This window comes from Filicampus tigris, chromosome 10, assembly GCF_054856515.1.
Source record: "Filicampus tigris isolate MCC_2025a chromosome 10, RoL_Ftig_1.0, whole genome shotgun sequence".
Classification (NCBI taxonomy): Eukaryota; Metazoa; Chordata; class Actinopteri; order Syngnathiformes; family Syngnathidae; genus Filicampus; species Filicampus tigris.
Genome location: NC_141226.1, coordinates 13,774,305 through 13,801,250, shown reverse-complemented (window position 1 = coordinate 13,801,250; position 26,946 = coordinate 13,774,305). Strand labels below are relative to the sequence as shown.

Sequence of the window (26,946 nt, the reverse complement as noted above, 5' to 3'; positions counted from 1 at the left end):
ATTGAAATCCCAAGATTTGGACAAATTTAAAGAATGGCTCTGAATGATTGCTCGATTACACCGGTCAACAAATATTTCCTATTTTCTTAAATCAGAGAGGCAAGTAAACTTTTCTAGATTCATTTTTTTTTTGCGCCGATTCCAATTCTGCGCTGTTTTTTTCTGGCATATCAGGTTATCATCAAAACAATAATGATAAAAACAACAATAATTACAATATGGTAATATATTTTGTGATATGTTTGATTTAAGGGTTAGGTATAGCAACAGGTGGATTTTTTTTCTGAAACGTCATAGCTATAAATTACAACACATGGTAAAAATGTGTATTGTGTAAACTCTTATTGGTCAAAGCTAAAAACTAACTGAAAATGTAAAAAACCTGAGTAAAGACATTTTTTTTAAATCAGCTTTAAAAAAAACTAAATTAGTTGTTGATTAATCGATGAATTTGGACACCTCTAGTGAATAGAAAAATTGTCTGGTTCTTATAAAATACTTATGTTAGGTTCAAAACTGGCTTTAATTTTAGTAGCATTTACAAAAGTACTAATCTTGTCTTTGACGTTTCTCACATACCGAACAAGACGCACATATGCAGGAAAGGATGGTCAAAAGTTGCATGACAAAATGTGGTTTCGGTGTTGCATTTCTTTGAAGGCGGCCACTGATTTACGTTGCTTTTGTTGTTAGCATAATGCCAACATGCATGGCACTTCCTGTTCGTACAGGAAGCAGCTCGCACAGGCACAATGAGGAGCGCAGTGCACACAAAAGCTTGAGTCAGTCGAGGTGTGCTGTTTGATGAAGTCAAACTTTTTTTTTTTTTAACGTCGCATTGTCGACGTACAACAGCAGGAAACAGGAGAGAGACATACACACTTTTCTTTACAACCCACCATTTCCTCTTCTTGGCTCACACGTAATTTAATGTACACCAGGCTAACATAACATTTTTGAAATAAAATGAAAGTTTGAATTTTTTCATGTATCAAATATCGTCTTAAAGTGCTTCTCAATGTAGAGAGATTAAAATTTGTAAAAAGTACTGACAAACACAAAATTGTGATGTTTACGAAAACGTATGTTGAGTTCGCTGAGGATTAAATTGTTTTGGGGTTCACTAAAATGACAATTCAAAGACACATTTTTACAAATATGTGTTAAGTGAATGATAGAAGACATCTTTGCTGTACTTCTGTACAATGAGATATGCTGAAGAAACAACATTTTCTTTGCTGGTTATGTTTACAGAACACTAGTTCGAGATTTATATTAACAAGCACTCTGTGTTTGTTGAAGATTCAAAATTGTTGTTGATGTTCACAAAAACATTGTTTGTAAAGACTAAATTGTCCTTGTTTATGAAAAAGCAGACTTAGGGCTCTGTTTTAGTAGACAGGCGCATGTGCACTGACCAGTGACTGCCCGCTTCTGCTGTTACAGTACATTTTCACTTGGTAATGCAGTGTGCGGACAACAAGATGGAGGGGTCGGCAGAGTTGTTGATCACACGGCAAAAGAGAAAAATAAAAAGGGGAGCTACTTCCTGTGACGTTATCACACCATCAGATATTGTCCTCCCGCTGCGTGAACACTTCCTAAGCTGCAAAACTCACAGCTAATTTTAGCAAAGAAAGCACATGGCAAGGAACGTGCGTTTGTGTGTGTATTTTCAGAGCTGGGCATTTTACTAAAATTTCGCAGTCAGTTTATCGCCTTCTGTCTGCAGCCGGGGTACCCTTCTGCCATGGGTCTATCCGCCTTTTTGTTTCGGCTGGACCAAATAGTAGTAGTAGTCTAGGCCGGTCCGCCTATCATTTTAAACGGGCTTTCGTTAGCATTTGCTTCTCCCAACTTCGACCAGGGCAGACTAAATACGTGTCCTTTTAGGACTCAGGAGCTGTCAAAAAGACTCGGCCATGGCCAACGGAAGCCTCGCCGTGGCCATTGAAGCCTCAACGCGAAAATAGAAGATAGATGATTACACAGATGGAAAAAAATGGGCTTCCGACTATACTTAATCCGTCTATTTTTTTCAGTTTCACATCTTTTCACCTACAAAATGGACCTTCATCACAGGTGGAAGATGGACCGGCCTGTCACCTTCAAAGTTACATTGAGTCACAACGTTAGACTCAGCATTGGAGTGTCAATGTAACACAAATGCTATCAGGGTCCCCATAGCAGGATGTGTAAAAAAAAAAAAAAAAAAAAGTGAATATATTTTCAGTCCATCTGCACAATCCCAGCAGCCTTGTTTTGGCGGGTACAGAATGCGCACGAACACACGCACACACAGATACGCACGCAGATTGTGAAAGAGGCTGCACTCACACCTCGCTAACAGCTTCACACTAGCGCACATGCTAAGGCCACACTAGACTAATTCAATTCCGCATTGTCGTTGACATGAAGGTATGATACTCCTTGGTGTGTGTATGTGTGTGTGGGGGGACTCAACATAGGTAAAGGGCTTCACCAACAAGTTCAATGTGCATAGAAATGCCCAACCGCTGACCATACGCCCTTTGAAACACTAATCTGGTTTTGAAACCTTAACCTAAACCCCAAATCCCATTTTGAAACCTTAACCTCATTTTAAAACCCTAACTTTCAAACCATACTTTGAAACCGCAATTTCTCTTGAATTGAAAACCTCATTTGAAATTGTATCCTTTTCTTGAAACCCAAATCCTGTTTTAAACCCCCTCATCTAAATTTGAAAATTTAGCATGGTTTTAAAACTTTATCTTGAAACCCTAATCTGATTTTGAATACATCATTTGAAACTCTAACCTTAATTTGAAACCCTAATCCAATTCCTAAAAGACAGAGCAGAGTGCACACTTCATCAATCAACCTTTAAGTAGTACAAATGCTTTTATATGACTTTACATGTTGATAAATGAAAAAGCGTCACCTCAAAGAGACATTGGAAGCGGATTAGGAATTGGGATTAGTTCCGTGCAGAAAGCTTCAAGTCATACGTGAAGTCCATTATCTTCTCATTCATGTTAAATATTGACAGTATTAAATGTTTTTCATAATTGTCACTCATGAAAACATTTTCTCTGCGAGCTCCGTACAACAGCTGCTTGCTTAACTCGCCGCTTTTAAGTGCGAGCTAATTTGCATAACACTTTAATGTGTTTGCATGTGTACTCAAATATGAAGTCAAAGCGGTTCAAAAGATAACATGGAGTGTTCTCACTCTCTGATCCGTCCACTGCGTGTATTTAAAAAACAACTTCATTAACACTTATTTTTATTTTGCCACAAAATGTTAAACAATCAAATGAGAAAACTCACTGAAAAAAATCTGACGTGAAGTTGCCATATTGATTTTTCAATGCCATCGTCTATGCTAATGTTATTATGTGGCAAAAATGTTAACATTTAACAATTGATACCAGATTATCTGATGAAAGTAAAATTCCTTCCTTTTCATGAAAAGTAAAAACTCAACATTTGGTGTTTTTTGGTGGTTTTTTTCATATTCTAATCACCGTGAGGCTAGCTAGCAAACTGGCACAAAGTTACCAATGTTCATTTACAACAGTTTACAATTACAGTTTCATTCTGTGACAAAAATGCTAACTGACTCAAAAAAAAAATTTCAGAAAAGTTTTTCCAATGGATAGCGATGTCAAGCTAATCACTGCTAGGCTACCAAGCACATTGACATTAAATTTTCATATAGGTTACTGTATATGATAACAGTTAAATGAACAGCATAGCAGATTATTGATGAAATTACTGGTATACAGTAAAGTCAAATGTTTTTCCATCGGACAGCAAAGATATGTGAAAGGCTACCTAGCGCATCAACATGACGTTTCCATTTCATTTATTTAGAAATGCTAACGTTTACACCAATACTATTTTACGACATTTAAATGAGTTCGGAAACATTTAGCTTCATACAAGAAAAAGGTCGGAAAATGTCACAGCATAGCTGAATGATGTTAGCACATTGCTGTGACACGAAAAGCGCTTACACACTCAAAAGCAAAAGATTCCATCACACACAAGAACACATGCTGCTTGGAACAGGCCATCAAAGAATTTTGTTCTGAACCGCAACGATGGCAATGACGACAACTGCTCGTCTGGCGTCTTAGCTCCTTGTATGCTCGGGACGGGATCGTTTGATGATGTCTGGCGTGATCAAACGGCCGTGTTTCTTCTGCCGTTCAATTGCTGGCCGTCTCCAGAGACTCACTAATCTGTCATTGGACATGTTCATTAGCTGTGTGTGTGCGTGTGCGTGATAACACAACAGGTATTTGTTCACCCCGGGAATCCACATGAAGCGGCGCATCACGTTGCCATATGCCGAGATCAGGAAGAAGAGACTCAATTAACACACGTTTTGATCCCGGGGAAGCTCAGCGCTTTACAAACTAGGATCAAACCATTTCAGCGGCAGCATGAGGAGCGACAAATGCTGGCAAACAAACACCAAAAAACAAGGTTGACACTGTCAAGCGAACACGCCAACAAAGGGAAGCGGCAACTAGTGGCAAAAAAAATAAAATACCAGCCTTGTGTCAAATGAAATCTTAAAACACAACAAAACGAACATAGCATGTGCTGCAAATGAGCGGACCCTTCCTACCTTGATTCTGAGGGAATGTGAAAGAATGTTTGCCAAAAAAAAAAAAAAAAAAAAAGATGGGATTTTATCTTGGGTTTGCAACTGTAAAAGTCCCTTAACCGTAAAATCAAACCTTGAGATTAAAACAACACATACTCATGTAGGTGAACAATAAACGCTAAGGGAAACAACTAAAAGCAAGGTCGTTAGCACAACTGTTACCATCATTTTAGCAACATTGTTAGCATAATTGCTTGTACCTGTTGGCAACATCAGCATTCTTGTTAGCCCCGCTGTTAATGCAATTAACTAAACAAGAGATGTCAAAACTTGTTATACTTTAATTGTGTATCTTCTTTACTGTTAGCAAAACTGCTAGCAAAATTTAATCATAATAGCAAGAATATAAAGTATTTCAACCCAACAACAACAACAACATTATGTTTTCCAGATAAACACAGAGAATAAATAGTAGATAAGAATGCAACACACATATGAATTATTATAATAATTCCATGATAATAACATTGTAAAGTGCTACAATTTGACAATCTTTTTTTTTCCAGATAAATTGTAGCGTTTTGGGGCATCCTTTGTGTGCAAATCCAGCATGTTGAAGCATGATCAAGAGTTGCCACGGTAACGCATACTCACTTGCATGTGATCTGAAACTCAATTTAATCTCATTCACAGCACATTCAATATCATACTAACGTCTTTATGTGCAAATATCAAGAAAACAAATTCCCCTGTCTTATCAAAAAAAAATTAAATTAAAAGGCATATTCATATTCAAGAAGACACCTAATACCATCTCCACATTCAAATATTTTTAAATGAAATATGTTTCAGTCACGTTTGTAGAGATTAAGTTTTATTTAATTAAATAATCCATAATTCATGCAAGCAGTCACTCTGGGGCAAAAAGGTCATTACATTATGCACAACGCATTCAAATGTGCTCTTCGTTTGGACCAAAGGACAATGTTCATTATTCAAATGAGCTGCACCTGGAGGCCGAAGCCAGTTACTAAAAATTAAATTATATTTTGATGTCTTAATTGGGGTGACAAGACTCTGATTTGATACAAAATGTATTGAGAACTTTACAAAATGTTGAATTTGACAGGGAATAGTTTCAATTCATCTTGTAATAAGAATCCCTCACCCCAGTTATCTTAGCATTACTACTGGTGTTATTAGCATCACTAGCATAACTGTTAGAAACGTTCGCTGCGTTCTGTGCGTTGTAGCATCACTATTAAGGCCTAGATAGACCAATCCGACGTTGGCCAACTGTGACGTGACTGCGCGTACACCCTGTGGCGTCGGGCCAGCTGTCGGCACGTCGCGCTGGAAAAATAAAACGGAACGACAGACAGCAACGCTTACCATTAAGTACCTTGTGAGGTGCAATACCCCTCCAAACCATCGGTGGCGGTCATCAATATTCCTCATGGTTAGAAAAAGCCAACCAGAAAGCTATTGGTGGGGGTGGGATATAATAATTAAACAATACTTTGAAGACATATGGACACCACTCATGGATTACCTCACACAATGTTGATTTATAACTGAAGCTGTGAAGTGCTTTTTTTGCAACATTATGAACAATTGCTGCAGTTGATGTAATTGTTCCTACTGCTGCTAGCAATGTTGTCAGTGTAAATGATTTTATTTTTAGATGGATGTTCATGTATGTATCAATGTATCGATTTGATTTCTGATTTGGGGGAACTATTGAAATGCAATTGTATTGGCGGAGGGATATCTATGGTTGAGACGTTATGTAGGGCTCTTGAGAGAAAGGCGAGGCGACCGAATAAAGTCTGTTTGGAGCTATTCCCTCTCCGTGTGCTAGTCTTTCCTCATGACCTTCGATTGAAGAATAACAATCCCAATCGCCAGGAAATCAAGTGTTATGCAGCACCGCTGTGAGCATCACTAGTTGGAACGCGGCTTGACATTACTTGCATAACTTTGTACATTCTGGCTGTCAGTCAAAAGATTTTGGAAACGTCAAATGTATAATTGAATTGAATGTCATGTCCGATGTGTAGGACTTCTCTTGTGATTCGGGGGAGTGTCTACGTGAAAGGCCAATTGAACAAGCAATTAAATTCAGCCTGTGGAAGCCGTGAATCCTTTTCTGCAAGTGAAAGAAATCCATTTCCCCTAGCAGCGTGATGCATTCCAGCTCACGCGGTGGATCAGATAAAGGCAGCATGCAGTGCAGGCTACAATCCATCAAAAGCACGTGTCTCTTACAACCTGGAAATTTAGACTGATTTATTACAATCGGCAACGTTATCTTTGTCCACACAGCGATCTTGTGATGATGAAATTCTCTGATGGAAACCTCGCGTGATGACAATGTGCTTCGACAGACACCCTGCCCCACCCCCAAACAACCCAATGCTAAAGATGTCCAGGCTGCCCTCCTAATTCCTGGCGATGCATCTCCCGCTTGCGTCAGGATGGTTAACAGAGCAGCAGATGTCTGCAGAAAAGCTCCAATGATAACCTTCCCAGAGGAGACTCTAGTTTGGAGCTCATCACACATCCCTTGAACCCCCTCAAACTCCTTCACCCCCCCAAAGCCTTGAACTCGATTCACCTCCACCATCAATCAGGAGCTAGAATCAGGCAAACAGATCCAAAGAAATATATCATAAAGCGTGACGTCATCAGCAGGCGCAAAGGACCCGATACAATCGGGACACCCGATCACATCTGGTACCCACACCGGCCTATAAGCGTTTTTTTCCGGCCGGACCAAAAGGCGGACAGACGCACGGCGGTAGGCGATAAACGGATCGCAAAGTTTTAGTAAAATGCCCAGCTCTGACAAAAGGACTATTCCACCAATGTGAATCGGAATGAAATAATATTCGGATTGAGGTGTTTAGTGAGCATTTTCATTCAGTTTCAATTTATTCAGAATACAAGGCTCCATGGAAACCCGGTTATTGATGCGCAAACAAATGCGGCCCATTATACTAATAGTGATTCTATAAACAATCCCAAAAATTATGCCAGCAGTGATGCTAACAATTATGCTAGCTAGTAGCACAGATGCAAAAATGAATGTGTTAAGACTTGAGTTAGCTACCAGTTGTTAATACAGCGTTAGCCAAACATGTTTAAGCAAGTGGGTCTGCATTGTGTAAGCTATAATACAGATAGTATAGCTCACATTCTGAATAGATTTCCTATTTTTCAGGGAGTCTTTGATGAAAAGCTAGTTTCAAAGGTGGAATTGCGTCTTTTATCACACATTTTCAGTAAATTGGACACATTACATGTGTCATGCATCAGACCGGCTGGTTTGGTGTCTTTTTGCCACGATAGCACACTGACATATTGAACACAATACAATAGAATACAATATAATGCCTCACAGCCCGACACAAGCGAGATGAAGTCAGCGCTCTGGCGGCTTGGGGCCACTTTAATTGACTCTTTCTTTCTTGAATGTGAAGCCAAAAGAGCTGCAAGACAGATGAAAATGCCTGAAAGGAGATTGTCTGCATAAACAAGCTGCTCTGTTAGCTTTTAACACACTTGTTAATCAGTAAAACATACCGATTTGTACACCTTTACTGCCGCGGCAGGCTCACACTTTATTAGGTGCACCAGCTACTCGCATCCATTATGGAAGAAGTCGAGCAGACATTCGACTAGGACGAAAACATCAAGCCAATTAAAAAGCTTGTTAAAATATCTGCAATGTGAAATCCTTAATGCTAAGCCTACTATTTATTTGATGACCTTTTCTGTTAGACTATTCATTTATAGTTCAATTTCCCAAGAATTTTATACTGTATTTAATTTTGTCATGTCTGAATTCTATATTTGTTATTAGATGCACAGTATTCCATTTAAGGAAGTTGTAATTCCAGTAGAGAATTTGTATGAGTAGATTATGACTACACCGGTCAGCAAATTTTTACTAAATGTATTTAAATCAGAAATGCAAGTAAACGTTTCTACATGTTTTTTTGCACCGATTCCAAATCTGCTCTCATTTTCACAGGTATAAATAAATAGATTTAGAAATGTTTTTGAATCAACGGTTAGGTTCATCAACAGATGATTTTTTTTTTCCCCCTGAAATGTCATAGCTATAAATTACAATGCATGGTAAAAATCTGCATTGCGCCAGCTTTTATAGGTCAGAGTTAAAAACAAAAAATGAAAGTATTTAAAAACCTGATGTGGTACAAAAAAAATAGACATTTATGAAAGCAGCTTCAAAAATAAGTTTGGGGTCTACATAAAGCCATCTTTGATTCAAATTTGCTGTTGATCAGTTTCATTTTTCACATTTCACCTGACTTTCTTGGTATTTATTCATTGGTATATTCATTTATTTTTCTCACATTTTAATTTCAGAAATATTTGCACTGAATCTCAATGGCTGGCGTACCTGAAAAGTGTCTCGTGAGTGTCCATGAAGGTGAAGTTGAAGGAGAGTTGAGGTGCAGTAATCCCTGCATGTGCACTGTTGGTCCCTGTGGATCGTCAGGTGGGTTAACACCTCACTATCCCTTTTTACTCCCCAACCTTCCCCCCGCCTACATGGCGGGAAGAAGCGAGCGCCGAGAGTGAGGTTCAGCGAGGCCTTTAGAGCCCGAATCAAAAAGTCAGGGAGGATTTGAGGGGGATTTGTAGCATCCCGCCTGCACGCCGTGCCTTCACCTTGACAGTGGTTGCCTGGCAACAACAACAACAATACGATGGCCTAATGAATAGCGAAACTTGGGCTGTGTTGGGAATCCGTCACTAAATGCTTATAGGCAGTCGGCCATTCCGTCTGACCGACGGACCACTCCATCTGTCTGTCACTGATGGATGCCCATTTTGCATTTTTGTAGAAGCCAATTTTCACCAGTAATAAATAAATGAATAAATAATCAAACCTTGGAAAAGGGGGGCGGGGGGAAATAGTTAAGGCAAAGCAACCCCCCTCCCTCCTTATTGTTTTTCAAAGATACCAAGTCATAATTACAAGATACCAAGTCAATATTGTGAGATACTAAATCATTATGATCGTGTTTCATAATTGCGACTTGAAGGACCTTAAGCATGAAGATGGCCCTCATTTCACTACCCAGCTCACTTTCTGTATATTTTACTCAGGAAAATGAAATTGGCATCCATTTTCAATTTCATCAATGCATTTTGGAGCACTCTGTAAATAAGCAGTTGCCCTGGAACGCTCCTTTTCCATCCCCAAAACTGATATGCTCCAACATCTTGCTGTGACATCACATCAGTTCCAGAAGTGGGCACAAAATTCATGGCATAGCTGCTGTGGACGAAGGAATGTACGACACTATACAGTAGAGTGGCAGTATTTACTCATATTTGATATATAGTCACTGTTGGGCGGATGCAGTTAATGGAGTTGCTAGCTAAATCGTGCGTGGGCTAATAGGGTTGGGGCAATCTGCAGCTTTGCTTGGCTTCCCGTAAACATCCTCACTGCGTAATATGCTAAGATCAGAATAGTCTGAAGACTGTATGTAGTTACTTATCATTGGAAGAAGTTAATGAATCAAAATAACAGACAAGACAGACAGACATATGTACTATTATGTGGCAATGTGCTTGTCTTCTGCCTTTGAAATCAGCAGACTATCCCAACTATCCGAAAACAAGACTAAAATGACTACTGAATCTGGTTGGAGGGATTTTCTTCTGCAGCTATCAATTCTAAGTCCATTACTCTAAAATAAGTGGCAATGTTCAGACCAAGAGAGAGGACCTTTGAAAAGTGTTTGATTGCTGATTTGAAGCACCTGTGCTTCCAGGTGAGCAAATGAATTTTGACAACATCCTTGTCCATTAGAAAAACAAGTATTGTTTTTTGTTTTTAAATTGAACAGAACCTTGCTTTCCTGCCATCTTGCAGCATTTATAAGCAATTACAAACTTTTCTGGGCATCAATTAATCGTAAATTGTGACAGCTTGATCCCTAACAATCACCGAGTCAAAAATGTTATAAAATGGGTAATAGGAAAGTAGATTGTTATTTTTACAGATTGCAAAGCAGTGAACACAAACAACCTTGCACTTCCGATGCATTTTTTGCCATCAGCTGCAAGCCAAATATTTTGAAGTGTAATGTTGGTCATATTAAATGTGAGGTAACAGGTAGCCTGGATCAACACTAGCTAGTTAGCATGCCTGACAGCTAAATAATTGCTTTTCTTTGGGTCCAAGTTGAAAGGTCGTCCGATAGCTGCAGCTTTAATCTCTCAAGTTATGGGGTCGTGACCCGGGCGAGGCGGACATCAAAGTGGCGTGGGGGGGGGCGTGCGCCGGGTTGATGCGCACCTCCCGTATAAGGGCGCCGTAATATCAGAGTGGCGATGACCCCCTTTCACCCCGACATCCCTGCGCGAGCGCCTTTCATTTGTCGACCATCAAAGCGGGCGCCGGTGATGGAGTGCCTCATAATTCTCAGGGAAGCTTTTTCATGGAAAGAGAAGACGGCTTTGGGATGCTTCCAGAGGAGGAAGGGGAGCGGCCAGATTATGTGGAACGTGCCGGAATGGTACCCTGGTTATCCTCAAGTGTTTTGAAACCTCAAGCGGCCGAACGGAAAAGTCACAAACGCAACGAATGAGGATATCGGCACAACTTGTGCTGAACTACTGAGCTGAGTTTATCCCAGCTGACTTTGGGCAAAAGTTGGGGTTCACCCTGGACTTGGCACTAGTCAAGCACTGGCACATACAGACAAACAATGAACTGGCTAAATGAGCTGGTAAAAAAGCTGTCACTTGTATGGCGCTTTTCTATCTTCGCTACTCAAAGCGCTTCACACTTTACTGTACCTCATTTATGTATTCATGACGCAGGATCAGGAGCAACTGGGAGTTCGGCATCTTATGGTTGCTAGTCAAAGTAAGAACATCTAGACAAGGGATTTTTTTTGGGTTACGAACCCAAACAATTCTTCAAATAAATGCTGATATATTCAATACACATTTTCTACAAAAAAAAAGGTGGAAAATGTATATTAAAAAATTACCCCCCCCCCCCCCCAAAAAAAAGAAATTGGAGAGTATGCAAAACCCGTGATTGCTGAACTGTGAGTATGCAGGGGTTGACTGTAGTTTTAAGTTGTAATATCACTATTCACCACTAGATGGGCAGACATAGTTCTCTTGCACAGTCTCATACTACAACGTGAATATGCCTGATATTTTTTGGGCAGATTTGGAGTGTTGTGCAAGACAAACATTGTAGCTCAATAATATTAATTTGAATGAGTTGATTTTTGAGAAAATAACTGTACAAAATGAGTTCTTACACTTAATGTTGGTTTGCTGTTCAGCAATTTTGTGCGTCCTTAGAATGTACAAGTACATATTTGTGCAAGAAAGCCCTTTGCGTTTTTTGTTTTTTTTTGGGGGGGGGGGGGGGGGGGGGGATTGATCTGGCAAAATTCAACGGGCCCATCTTTGTCAGCACATGTAATTCTAATGTTCTTACCTGTAAAATAATTCTACACTGCTGTTGGGTCAATATCCAAAATGTTTATATTATGCTCGAAACATGACAATCCGTATTTAAAATGCTGCAGGCATTCACACTGTAAGAAAATTGTTAGAACTGGTAGAGAGAGTGAGTCGGATAGAATCTATCGGATAGACGCATGAAAATGAAAGTACATTACATCACCTCGACAAGTTGAGCGCACTTGTACATACACACACACACTCATATTTTGCCGTTTTCTACATCAGCTGTGGATGTGCAGCTGCAGATAGACACTCTTATTTTGTTGGGACTTGGCTGTGGACTGCATGTCAAACAGCAGAGGCCGATAAGAGAAAAATGGAATGTGCTGTGAGGAGATGGAATCAGAATAAATATGTTATGTGCACATTTCAGTTCACTTTTTTCCAAATTGAGACCTTAAGGAAGTAATTTACTGCATATCTTTCTCTGTTCAACAATTGTAAGAAGGCAACTTTACTTGAGTTATGCGCAATACCAGAATGTAAGGACATTGGTATGTACATAAGCATGTTAATGGTATGTTAGTAGGAAAGTATGTTGTTGAAATATAAGATAGATAAGTCCAAGTAAGTCAGTCGTAAATAGAAGTCGTAAAAACTGACAAATCTTAGCAATGTTGGCAGAGAGCAGCTAGCAGTGTAAGAACTCTACTGAAATTGTCCTGTGAAAAACAAGCATCTTCAATTTTGGAAACTTTTGAAATTTTCACATTAATGCGACGTCTGTAATGTGGAAACACCATTCATGTAAAAATAAGAAAAAAATGGAAAAACAAATGGAGATAAGTGTTTTCACAGGACAGCGACGATATATATAATCTATTCATCTATTATTTAGAAGGTTTTATTGTCATCCAATCATCCAGCCTTGTTGAAGCTAACTGGCCTTGGAATATGTTAAAACTTTAAATAAACATTTAACAAGTGCTTTTGTATTGAATTTGTCTTGCTTTAATATAGCATTATCATTTGTGAGATAAAAGTGATCTTTTTTACTTCAGTTAATTGCACAATTTACCCTACTGATTTCTGACTAATGGTACAGTTTACCCGCACGAGCCGCAAGTTGTGCACACAAAACCCATTTTTTTCTAAATCTATATTTCTCAAACAATTTATTTAAGATTCAAAGTGATTGCTTCCAGGGTTGCACAATATCCTAAACTATGTGTACATATTTTAGTTGGAGGCATTCCTTTGATCCTCTTGCATAAAAGGCACTTTAAGTAAAAAAAAAAAAAAAAAAAAAAAAAAAAATGGTACTTCTTACCCCACTCTCCCCTACTGGAAATACATCGATCAGTAAGCATTTATGTTGCTCGACTCCGGACGCATGTAGTGTTGTCTGTACAAAGCAGGGAAAAGAACGTTTTTCTGTCCAGGTGGTGGTTGTTAAAGCAATGTGAAAAGCTAAAATTTGGTAAGGTGTCGGAACATGTGGCGAAGCGCAGCAGATGCAAGCATAGTTGAAAGGTCAAAGCGGTGTGATCATTGAAGGAAGACGATTCATGCTCAGCAGGTGGCAAAGTCGCCATCAATCATCACTCAACTTCCTGAGAGATCAGATGAAACCCTCGACAACGACCCTCTGACTGTGCTCAGTCTTTACTCTCTACCAAGTAAATTTCCTCCACACCTGAACAACAAGTAAACATGTTGTGAGTATGAAGAGCAAGTCTTCTGCTAAAGAGGAACTTTATTTCTCCGATCTCGAGCACCGTGAAACTAAAACATACCAAAAATACAACTCATATTACATTTACAATATAAAACACACATTTACACATATTCCATTGTTGATCGATTTTACAAACAAGTAAATACAGCCCGCAGCCGCCACATACCTCGCTTTGCCTACCAAGGGTGCAAACCTCCCTTCGTCCCGCTCTCAACCAGCCGACGCCGAAACAACTGCGATCGGCAATCAACACATACCCCGAAAATCAGGTACAAAAATAAAACACAGGAATGGACCAATTGTGTACACTTACATTGTGCCTTTCCTTTAGCGGCCCATAACCTCCTCGCTACCTGACAACCCCTCTCATGACGGTGCACAGGCAGACAGGAGTATGTCAAAGTTGGTGTGTGACGTCACTTTATTATTTCCGGAGCACGCTCCACCCCACAACTAATTAACTCATTAATTTACTATGCCGGCCACTTACAGTAGGTTAGGTACAATGCTAAGTATGTTTACGGACATACTTTAGTGGGAAGTATGAATTTAATAAGTTAGTTAATGTATAAGTGTGTCCTTCAAGTAGACGAATGAGTTTAGTAAAAATGATAACTAAATAAGTATGTCAGTAAGTGAGCTCGTATGTTAGTTAAGTACATACGTTATAGGAAGTAAGTACGTACGTACATGGAGTCAGTCCATGTCTTGTCAGTAAATAGGTAGGCATTATAAGGAAGAATTCCCGTAATACGGTAATATGTGTTTGTACGTTTTTGTGACAAATCTTGTTTAGTGAATGCTAAAAGTCAAACACAACAAACGTGCCCTTTTTAACCCTCTCCAGGCAGGTTTTGCAGATTCGCAAACAATTGCTAATCCCCTAATTAATACATTCATATTATATAAGCTTTTTTTTTTTTTAATCAGAAGTATAATTACTAAACTATTAACACTTAATTTGAGCCTGAGAGGGTTAACATTTTGTTCCCAGCAAGGCTAAACGAGAACCACTTTTTCACGCAAAAGCGATCCTTAATTATGACTTTGAAATCGCTCCGTGAGTAGAGCGAGTTGTCAGCTACTTCCATGAAAATACTTCTAAACTCCCAGGGCAAGTAATTTTAGCTTAACTTCTAGATGTTGATGAATGACTCCGCTAGCTTGGTTACTTGGAGTCATCCAAAAACATCACAGTGAAAACAAAAAAAAGAAACACAACTCTCTTCCATTCTAATTACGCCTGCACCTCTGCTGTTTTACTACAGGTATTTTTAAAAATTGTTTTACTACCAACTCTCAGCCAATCAGAGCAAAAATTACTGAGGTCACAGATGTGTCGATCATAATTTCATTTAGAACAAAACTGAACAATGCAGACGTTTCTACAAAAAATAATTATCTGAATTCCACTTTAAATGACTTATATAAATTAGAAATAAGAAAATTGCATTTAAATGACTGCAGTCTAATGCTAATTGGTGACGCGATGATCTTTCCACTATGTTGACGAGGCAGATGGCGTTGTCGTCTTCCCAGGCATCTGCTTCCAAGCTGTTGACACATGACCTTCGCCCAGAGGTCGTCCATGGCTCTTCCTTCCTCACTTCATGTTCTTCTATGGATGGAAACACTTGAACCATTTCAACCTCGACTACTGCTACACGGCGTTTCGGATCACATATCGGCACTGTCGAGAGGTATACTCGGGCCACCAAAATGACTACCGTACTGTAAATTACAATAATAATATCAAAAAGGAAATCAAGGCCAACAATTACACCGCACGCTTTATGACTGTCAGGCATTTTGCACGATCAACATTTGTACTTGAGCTATTTTCAAAACTTGAAATAGGTCAACACGTAGTGGGACAGACCAATAGTACAGATTTGTGAAAAATTGTTAAATTGGTCATATTAGTACATACGTGGTTTCCGCCCGACAGCAACGATCTGTTAACGAGGCACTAGCAACATCGCTAACAATGACGCCAACAAGCACTGGTGCGATCAAATAAGCTAACAGTGGCGTTAGCAAAATTGCTGAGAAGTTTGCAATTTTGCTAGCAAAATAGTTGAGAAGCTTGTAATTTTGCTAGCAAAATTGATGTTAGAAGTTAGAAATAATGCTAACAGCAGTGATGGCAATACTGCTAACAAACAGGCTAGCAACATTGCTGACAAAGATGTTTAAAACAAAGATGCTAACAGTGGTGCTAGCCATCTTGCTAAAATCATGCTGTCATAGGGCTAGCAATATTGCTATCAAGGCACTAGCATTATTGCCAACAAGAGGGCATGCTGCTCAAAGCGTTAAACATGATGCTAACGTTAAAAACAAATATGCAATGCTTCTAACAGTGTTGCTTGTTCAGCGCTAAGGATGACAAAAATGTTAGCAAGAAAGTACTTTTTATTCTACATTTTGATATGTACACAAAAAGCAACTTATTACATGACAAAGAAAAAGAAACAATTGCACATCAGCTTCCACTTTTCAAACTACTTTAAAAAAATAAAATAAAATCAGGATACAAACATCACTCCAAGATGGCCGATCGCTCGCCTCAAAGTGTCCACAGCGGCGTTTATAGTCCAAAGAAAATGGAGGAGGGAGTACCGGGATTTCATGAAATACTGTAGTATTACAAAGACTATAAGCAAAAGTCGTATCTTTCTTTGTATAAAACATGACATCATCATCATCATCATCAGGCACTTAGCAACGTTGCAACAAGTGCAGATACGCTGTTTTCCATCATATGCTGTTACTGTGGTGAAGTTCATTTTGTCTTTTCAACTTTTTCACATGCACAAAACTGAGAAAATACATTAAAAATGTACTGAGAAGTTTCACACGTTTAAAGAGTAATATGATGCTGCTGCTAACTAGCGACTTAGCTCATTAGCATGCAAAGCATGCTGGCAAAGTTTAATTCAAAAACGTTTATGGCTTCTTTGGAGAGTACAAGAAAAGAATATATTTGACTTAAAACGGTCTGTCTTCCCTTCATGTTAGTATCTTATCTTAGGCTAGCTAAGCTTTTAGCAGCAGTGAAGGATAATCTTTTGTCAAAAAGAACATGGAATGGAATTAACTTGAATCGGGAGTAAATGGCAACATATCACGCAATGATGCAAGGTGCTAGCAGTGTTGGCAACAAAGACTCTTACCAACAAATGATGCTAAGAGGGCCCTGACAATGGGCCTCATTCACCAACAGTGCTTACATAACAAATGTCATGTCATGTCATTTTCCAAACCGCTTATCCTATACAGGGTCGCGGGGAGTTGCTGGAGCCTATCCCAGCCGTCAACGGGCGAAGGCAGACTACACCCCGGACTGGTCGCCAGCCAGTCGCAGGGCACACATAGACACTGTCACTGAGCGGGAATCGATCCCACGCTGCCCGCACACAACTCGGGCGTGTGTACCACTACACTATCAGCGGACCATAACAAATGTATGCTTAAATAATGCATACGCACGTTTGATGCACAAATTAAGGATTAAAAATTGACAAATTTGTTCTTGAATTTGTGCTTACTCTGCGAACAAATTTAGAATCTCCTAAGATGCACAAATCATGATCAGCTTTTGAAACAAAAACCTTCAGCACATCTTTTACCCAAGATGCACGTGTTGAATCTCCAGTCATTGATAAAAACTGTAAAGATAACTGACACCGGGAATTTGTCATTGAGTTGGCTAAATGTCAGTCGTGAAATGCACACTTCTCATCACTTTCACTCTCACTGGCTGTCTAATAGCAGCGATTACTCACCAAGCAGTTTGCGCAATCAAGCGCGTGTACTCATGAACAGCGATCGAAACCAGTCACTTTTCCTAGTTCATCCAAGGCTTCAAAATGTTCGTATCCATTAAGTTCACGCTATTAATCTAACTTTTCCTTAAATTCACAGACAAATGAATCATTATGAGGCGAGCAACTTATTCTTTCAACTGAATGATAATCAGAATTTTATATTTTTCTGTGATTCTTCAAAATGTGTTGGAAACTGATTGATTCACATTATTGTTGGGCCTGCCGCTGGCGTGGTTGCTTGTGACATACCTTCAACCGGTATTTAGCTCATATTTTTATACATTTATCACCTCAAACGCTATTTTTTTATAAGCTATTTCAATCATTTTATTATTTATTTATTCCTTACTATGTATTTCAAAAACTTGTACAGTCGATCATTCTCGCTTATTATTTTTTTCCGTGCATATTTTGAGCGCCACATTTTCTAATTTAAACTACTGAATGAATTAAATATAATTAACATCCTTATTATGTTGTCAGTTTCTGTACTTCGCAAGCTTTTCGATGTCATCCACCATTTGAAAATAAGATGATTAAGAAATTTATGAAAGTTTTGTGGCTCTTTCTCGCAACATTACAAACCTTGGGGGAATTTCTTTAGGGGGGAATTAAGGGCACGTAGATTGCAGCTCGTGGGTATGAGCTCGTCATTTAGACTGAATTCTGATTCTCTAACATAGGCGGTGTGGTGAGAAGCAAATTGGCCGGTGAGCATGTCATAAATCTGATTGTAATTTTGTGGATATGCAGAACTTGTGCACAGAGGAACAACATTTTCTACGCATTAGTGAATGAGGCCCAATGATGTGAAGAAGGTGCTAAAAATGTTGCTAACAGCGGTGGCTGTGACTTTACCAACAATGATGCTCAAATGGTGCTATGTTACTCACAAAGTGTTAGCAGTGTTCCTAAAGTAGATGCTAACAGTGGTGGTAGTAACATGGCCACCAATGATGCTGATGAGGCCCTGCCAATGTCTCTAACGGCGCATTAACAGCTAACAAGGCCATGATAACCTCACTAACAAGATTCTAGCATGTTATGTGTTAGCTGACGACACATGCTAGTTAGCTAGCATGCTACCACTCAAAGGCCCAATTGTGTCAAAACGAGCCTGTTTGTGGTCGCCTTTGCGTCTGCTTTTCTTTCTTGTGGCGCGGGCAGCAGGTGGATGGCGATGAAAAATTCAGTGTTGGAGAGCAGCTCATGAGAGGAAGCAGAGGGGGAAAAGGAGGAGGAGAGGGTGACAATGAAGTGCGGGGGGGGGGGGGGGGTGATGAAGCGATGGAGGTAGGCTAATGAACAACAACATTGACAGCCTGGAGCGGCAGACAGGCCAGCGAGTCGAGCCCAGAGTGGAGGAGGAGGAGGGGGGATTATATAGGGGGTTAGGTAGCAGATCAGAGCTGTCAACACTTCCTGGCAGAGCCTCCTCCACAGAGACAGCACCTCATTATTCATGAAGGGGGAGGGGCTTTGTATTTTTATTAGCGACACACCGTGTCCCCTTTTTTCTATCCCTTTAGGGAAACGAGGCTAATTTTGAGAGGGGGAACAGGAAATTGACCAAATCAGGACATGCAGGTTGTGGCGATTAATTGGTTAGTGACACAAAAGCCAACGCCTACAATGTATGTTTTTTCTTCGCTCGGAAGAACAAAGGAAGATAGAACAGGAAGTGAATGCAGCATACAATTGTAGAGGAAAATAAAAACCTTCAAAAATCTGGTACTGTACTCTTTACTCTATGGAGAACTCTTATTTTGGTAAAACAGGAAGTAGCTGGATATGTAGGCTGCGCAGATTAACATGATAGCGTAGCATTGAGGCAGAAAACGAAAATTAAACATCTGTGGATTAAATTGACTGAACGTAGATATGTAGGCTATGCTGGTTAGCATGGTAGCTTAGCTCCGAGGTGCAGAATAAAATTAAAATCCTCCACTGTGCACATTTTTTTCCCTATTAACTCTTATTTTGGTATGAAGTGGAAGTACATTGAATATCTCTATCCACACGGGCTAGCATGTTAGCCTAGCATTCATGTGTAAAACCAAAAATCTAACAACTGTTGCCATGAACAAAGATGAAGACAAGGTACCGATTGTGTGCGTCGAGTCATGCCTGGAGGGGTTTCAAACAACGGGCTGCACAGTTTCGGTTGACAGAATGGATCCCGTTGACAGGCGTGTCACAAAATGGATGCCTGGCACGCTTGGCTAAGGTGGGAGCTAACCCTCAGGAGTAAAAGAGTCGTCCTTTTTCCGAGCCGATGCGGTTGAGTCTGGCGAGCTGCGAGGGCGAAGGTGGCACGTCGTGGCGGTACGGACCCTTGGGGGACGCCACCGGCGAAGCCAGCACGTCCCTAGGGGAGGCCCGGTCCTTGGCCTCCAGCTCTCGCCGCCTTTGTTCCTGCCGGAGGAGCTCCTGCGCCTCCAGGAGGACCCTGGCGTTGACGTTGGCCACGCTAGGGAAGCCGTTGCGGGAGCCCTGGTAGCTGGAGTAGCGAGGATTGTCCTTGGCCGATTGGAAGACCTCACCGGCCGGGTACGACTTTTCCCAAGAGTCCTGAGAGGTGGAGCTGGGATTCTTACGGGGTTGGCTACACACAAAAATAAACCAACAGCATTTCATTAACCCAAATATTAGAATGCAGATTAAACAGTTGAAGTTTATTCTGAAGCTAATCATAAAACAAAGAGAATTACAACACCACTTTGACTTCTGCAAGCTTAATGCTAAGACATAACGCAAAAGGTCATAGACAGGCTAATAAATAGCATCAGTCGTTACATTGTTATGGCCCTTCAAGCAATGGATTTAAGTAAATATCTGCAATACAGAGTGACCATATCATTTTAGAGTTTTACATTATTGTATGCCTTTTATATAACAGCTATTATTATCATTATTAAAACCTGATGTGTAGGAGAAAAAGAATGGCAATTTCAGCAATTTACTTGCATCTCTGATTAAGAATATTAGTAAAAAATTGTTGATCAGAGTAAAATGTAATAGATTTGGTATTTTTTTCTGAAACGTCATAGCTATAATTACAATGCATGGTAAAATCTATTTTTCGCAATCCAAAATCATTTATCAGCTTAGCTGACATGCCAAAAGGCGTTTTTTTTTCCCCCTGGGCCTGAAAAATGAGGGTCCAAACGCAGAGAGCGCCACCTGTGTCATCTCCCAGTCTTCCAATAATAAGAGTGTTTATCAACCAGTGACAACAAAACACAACAATGGTCGTCGTCATCCCGCTCAAGCTTGTTTCAATATGAGCATCGAGCGCATACGTCTTCTTTTCTTCTTTTCAAGGACAGCGAACGCTGCCACTGCCGCTATCTGCCGCTGCTCGCTGAGTCGCATCAGAAAATAAAGCTTGGGTTTTCTTTTCTCATACGCTTCAACGGTTTACAATCTTCTCGGTCGCCATGCGCTCATTTCATTTGGACAAAGATGGCCTTTGCATGAGCTTGAGGGCGGGGAGCAAACCTATGAACATGTACCAACAAACATGAGCTAACATACGTGAACATATGCGGACATAAACGGCAACACCAACATACATAAAGAGATGAACATAAGCAAACATATGCAGAACACATGAACCTATGTAAACATACAGAACGTAGGTATACATTAACGTAGATGAACATGTGCGCCTACATGAATGCACAAAGACATAAGCAAACAAAAAAAAACAAAAAACATGAACATAGCAAACATGCATGATACATACATAAAGAAAATACATGCAGAATACAAATGCATGAACGCAAACATACGTGGAAATATAAACATGCGAATATACCTGATCAGAAAAAATATTTGAGAACATACACAAACATACATGAACATATAGAAAACATACAGAGGAATAAGAGAACATATGGAAATATACACAAACATACCTGAATGTACACATGTAAAGAAAAAATATACGAACATACACAGACATACAGTATGCGGGTATACTACAGTGTAGATGAACAAACTGTTGAATGAACAAAGATATGTATACACACAAACGATGGACTATGTGAACATGGACAACCATGCGCAAACATACACGAACACACGGACATGCACACATGTACATGAACATATATGAAAACATGCTAAATTACGTAAACACAAGGATTTACTGTATGCTGTGCACGAACATACACTAACGTGAACAGATACGGCAACGTGCGCAAACATCCACAAACATATGATACAAAAATGCACACAAACAAGAAAATCTATGCACACACACAAGTACATAAACACATGCAAACATGAACGAACCTTCAAACATACGGAAACGCACATGAACGTACGCCAATACATCCAAACATAAAAAACATTGGCAGACATTTGTGAAAATTAAACTGCTTCCCGCTTGAAAGACGTCGAGAAACGAGACTCGTTTTCTTACCGTGGCAGCGAGCTGTACTGCCGTTGAGCCTGAGCAAAAGAATCTTCCTGCCTCTGACGCTGCATCTGAACCTCCACCGACACTGAGTGACGACCCGGCTGCTGCCCTGCCGCCGCCGCACTGGGGCCGTTGGACTGGAAACGACATCATATGACATCATCATTATGCGCCTACCGGCCGTGGAGTCGCTGGCGCTTTCTAAAGGCATGATGCCCATTTTATGTTGCCAAAGCAGATTTATTCACGACTTGGAAACTTTTGACCTAAGGTATGTTTGTCCAGTAGATTAAAATGTGATTTTATGTAAGACATAAAATAAAGTTGGGACATTTTATTGCAAGACCATATTGCCAAGCGCTACCAACAGTCAATAATGACACTTAAAACATTTCCTGTACACTTACAGGTTTTTTGTTTTGTTTTCTTTCATTTTTTTACATCCCGCCTCCTCAAAGAGTTAGATATTTTTTTTCACATATATTAAAAAATAACTAAAAATAAATAAATACATAAATAAATAAAATAAAAAATTTGAGTTGATTCTTGATTGAAAATTATTGGTGAGGAAAGAATATTAACACTTTGTTTGGAAAGAAAATAAGCAAAAAACAGGAGTGGGAAAATGAAAAAATTAAAATCGCTGCTCACAGTTAGGAATGTGATTTAAAACATGGCCTTCTTGTTATTATTATTATTTTTTTTTTTTTTACATTTTTCCGAGGCCTGTACATCACCCCCCCTAAAATAAATAAATAAATACATTTATTTATTTATAAATAAATAAAAAAAAGATAACACAACCATTTTATTTTAAACGCCTCGTTTGAGGGACAAATGACAATGAGCCACCTCACTAGGTACGCACGCAGTCACTTACCCGGCCAAGATGGTGTCATGATGATGTCATAATGTTGGTCAGGTGACAATAAACAAGACAGGAGGGGTGGAGTGAAGGGAGAAGCATGCTGGACACTTGGACACAACTTACTGAGGATGATGATGGAGATGTTAGTCAAGGTTAATTCATGGACTTTGAACATAACATCACGCCCATATAAGGACGCGAGTTAAGCCCTGCGCCCTTCCCTGCGTGACACTTGTATCCATCAACAAGGCTTGTAGGCACCGCGGCCCACCTTTTGCTACAAAGCAGAAACAAACACGCTCACTGTTTACTGTCGAAACACATTTGACAGAAACAAGTGCCCTAAAATGAAGCCCAATCCTAGCCAAATCCATTTACCATTTTTTCCCTGATGTTGGTTCATTATAGTGGCGTATCGATTGTGATCGGCCGATTTTCGTGGAAAAGTACGTGATCGGGATATGTCGATCAATGCCTTTCAACCCTGATCACAAAAAACGATTACCTGCAGCCCAACTCGAGAGCAGCCTGTATCCCCTCCCACTTTCACACAGCACGTTACACACCAAACCAGTCAGTGAATTTAGTAGCGCATTTTCTGACTGTTAATTTGAATAACCTTTTTTTTCTTCCCCAAATCTAATCCATCAATTCAATGAAAAAAAAAATTCACTGATTGATTATTGAAATAATACATGAAAAAATACACACCTTTAGTAAAATGAGCATTTTACCTATACATTAAACACATTCTCCATTATATTAATGAATGAGAAAAATATTCCTGTGGTGCAATGAAGGTGCGTGAAATTTCCATTCCCCCCCTACAATTTGTTAACATGTATTTATTAATTTTTAATGTAATATTTTTAATTTACTATTTACTCATTAATCGCAAATAAATTGGTTTACTGTTTTATCATTTTTTTAAAAAAATAGTAAAATAAGCAATTTTAGGTGTAAACACATTTAAATTAATTTTATTAATTGGTGAATTACATGTATTTATTTCAGTAAATAACCCTGGTCAACAGCAAATTTTAATCAAAGATGGCCTGATGTGTTCCTAAACATATTTTTGATGCCGATTTAAAAAATGTCTTGACTTTTTTCTACAACATCAGGTTTTTGAGATATTCTCATTTTTTGTTTTTAAGTTTGACATACAAAAGCTTGCACAATACAAATTTGATCATTTGTTGTCATTTTTAGCGATGACATTTCAGAAATAAATTCCAACTCTTGCTGAAAATAATCCTTAGTTCAGAAATATTACGAAGTATCATACTAAACAGGATTACATGTAATATTGTTAGATTGTTATGACAACCTATGCTAGTGAAAACAACGAGGACAGAATCAGTGCAAAAAAATCATCTAAAAAATTTACAGGCATCTCTGACGAAACCATTTAGTAAAAATAAGTTGACCAGTGTAATTATTATATATAAGACAGCAAAATAAAATATTGACATATATACTTTTTATTCAGTGCATTAAAAAACGATCATGTTCCCCTTGAGCACTCCTGGCATAACTAATCATCGATTATATAGAACAAAAAATACAAATGACAACAAAATTAATCCCGAAATCCAAGCAGTGAGATTTCGTGTGAAAGAAAAACCCAGGGTCTGTATACACAAAATTCCATAGAGACCCTTGCGTCTTGGAGATACTAAGAAAAACCCTCAGGAAGCTCTCAGACCAGGTTAAGTTTCTTAGTGTGTGAACAAGGAGACTATGCAAATTGATGGTGAAATTCTGGGACTCGGTTCCTGTGGTCTGAAATACTTCAAAGTCTTCATTGTCAATTTTGCCTTCTCCCTACAATGCTTTTTGCTCACGTCGACAAGGACGAGCGGAATGCAATCCCAGGCTTTGTAGTTTGTTGTTCTAAAAGAGTCAAACGTGTCAAGTAAAACTTTTTATTACGTAGACAAAAAAGCTTTGAAGATTTGAGTCTTTAGGCTCTCACGGTCTTTCTCACAATCTAAGACGAACCACATCAGTACATCGACAAACATTAAAAAGCGGATGGTGCTAAAAATCACATTAAAAAATCTCCATTTGAAAAACGATTGTACAGCATAAAAGTCCAAATGCTGCTGTTGAATCTTTCAAAATGAGTTCATAAGATCATCCTTTGAATCCTGCGACAGCACACAAACATCATTTCACATACAAACTGGCTCAGAAATACAAAATAAGATACGTTTGATCATTTCGCTCGTTGAAAGTGTAAAAAGGCAGCAAAATAAAAAACAACTGACAGTCAGTTCATTCTCAGTCCCTCCCTAGTTTGCCAAGACGACTTAGTGGGCGTGGCCATGCGGACAATTGACACACACAATGGACCAATGAAATTAGTGGGGATGCGAGCATGCATACAGTCCGAATGTGCGCGCGTGCTTTGTTAGCATCGGGAAGGGCGTCCGGTCGACGGTTAGTGGTGGTTAGCGCCCTGTCGCTAACGCTGTTAGCATCCTGTCGCGGCGTCAGACACTCACCCACGGCTGATCAAAGCTCAATGCGTGCCTGCGGTCGTCGTCTGTGTCATCGTCGGGAACGTTTTGTGCTTGCTGGAACTCCTGCCTCAGTCGCTGTATCCGGTCGTGGTTGCTTGGGGCCACGCGGTTGCTAAACAACGACACACACACATAACATGCAGACCTGTCAGAGTGTGATCCAACTGTGAGAGATTTTGAGATTTTCTGTGTATGTGTGAGTATGTTGAGTCTGAGCATGGGAAAAAGAGAGATGAATGAGAATGTGAATGTGTGTGTGTGTGTGTGAGTGGTCTTTGGTGCCTTTAAAGATCTGAGTGAGATTCGAGCCCGTACTGCAGCATTTCAAAGAGAGATCATCAAATCAGACTGAGTCACTAATGAGGTGGCCCGCGAGAGCACTTCAGTGACCTCATCATTTATGTAAATGAGCCATGGTGATGTTGTGTCCGAGGCCTGTCGTAAAAGTGATGCTTTTATTAATTAACCAACACAAACGTTCCCTCATGATGCTGTTTCAACTAAGCAACATTTTCATGAGAATAAAGAATGTAATCAACAATGTCATGATTTCATAGCTCAGCCTTCACATCCATGAATATTCACTTTTTTAATTAAAGGACATCCTAATTAAATGTTTCATTAGGAGGAAGCTATGGGATGTTGCTGAATGCAAAACAATGAGGCGCACTCTCTCACACACCAACTCATTCTCACACACACACACACACACCCACACACACACACACACACACACACCCACTCTCACAAATACACGCACACTGCTGCATACAAACACAAGCACACTACTCTCACGTTGACGCACTTTCACACACATTCACGACTCTCACACAATGAACTCTCATTGTCATTGACTGTCACACACTTTGAGATCAGAATGCAAGATATTATGAATTTACTAAATGACTTGGCAAAATAGTTATCTCACTTTATTCTTTTAATATGCTTTGAAATCTGCCTGTGAGGTGAAGTGTGTTACCGTTTTTTACTAGTCTAAACACGGCATTCTGATTAACATTGTGTTTGTGGAACATGAGAAACCCACCTGTTTTTAGCTAGCTCAACGGGCGGCCATTTTGTCACTTCTGTCGACTGAAGATGACATCGAAGCTGCTCAGGCCTCAGATAACGACCAATCATGGCTCAGCTTCAGAAAAGAGGTGAGCCGTGATTGGTTGTTATCTGAGCCCGGAGCAACTTAGATGTCATCTTCAGTCGACAGAAGTGACAAAATGGCCGCCCCCCTGAGATGGTTAAAAGTGGATGCATTTTGATGCTTAATTTATATTCCACAAACGCAATATTAATCAAAATGCTGTATATGTAACTAGTGGCCTAAATAGAACATATTCTGGCAAAAATATGTTTGGGTTGACTTGCACTTGAAGAAGTCATGGCATGAGCCATACAAATAAATGCTAATCACTTTGAGATGCTTCTGTGGCATGAAGGAAATAGGTGACAATGACGATGTTGATGC

General features: G+C 39.6%; 2 protein-coding genes and 1 long non-coding RNA gene across 15 annotated transcripts in view; 1 reads left to right on the top strand and 2 right to left on the bottom strand.

Annotated features, from left to right (window-relative positions):
- LOC147140922 (neuropilin-1a-like) overlaps positions 1-14,220 on the bottom strand; it is an 82,133-nt gene extending 67,913 nt beyond the window's left edge. For 3 of the 5 annotated variants that reach the window (XM_086042572.1, XM_086042576.1, XM_086042578.1), the window contains exons 1-2: positions 14,128-14,220; positions 13,981-14,047 (exon numbers count right to left, since the gene is read on the bottom strand). The gene's annotated coding sequence lies outside the window, so the exon portion shown is untranslated. Of the gene's footprint in view, positions 1-9,029; positions 9,115-13,980; positions 14,048-14,127 lie in introns of all 5 variants that reach the window. The other 2 variants (XM_086042575.1, XM_086042577.1) reach the window with 2 other exon arrangements.
- LOC147140921 (uncharacterized) lies at positions 13,447-17,549 on the top strand. Of its 2 annotated transcripts, none has more exons than XR_015088311.1 (4): positions 13,447-13,794; positions 13,963-14,083; positions 14,146-14,220; positions 15,354-17,549. It is a non-coding gene; the product is annotated as an uncharacterized LOC147140921 (long non-coding RNA). The 2 variants fall into 2 exon arrangements; XR_015088312.1 differs by having other exon boundaries at positions 13,954-14,083.
- The window catches only part of pard3ab (par-3 family cell polarity regulator alpha, b), a 132,662-nt gene continuing 121,927 nt past the window's right edge, over positions 16,212-26,946 (bottom strand). For 7 of the 8 annotated variants that reach the window (XM_086042563.1, XM_086042567.1, XM_086042565.1 and 4 more), the window contains 3 exons: positions 25,449-25,578; positions 22,074-22,207; positions 16,212-20,249 (listed from right to left, as the gene is read on the bottom strand). In XM_086042563.1, the coding sequence (XP_085898689.1) occupies positions 19,886-20,249; positions 22,074-22,207; positions 25,449-25,578 (628 nt within the window). In that variant the 3' untranslated portion in view covers positions 16,212-19,885. Of the gene's footprint in view, positions 20,250-22,073; positions 22,208-22,228; positions 23,216-25,448; positions 25,579-26,946 lie in introns of those variants that run through there. The other variant, XM_086042570.1, reaches the window with a different exon arrangement.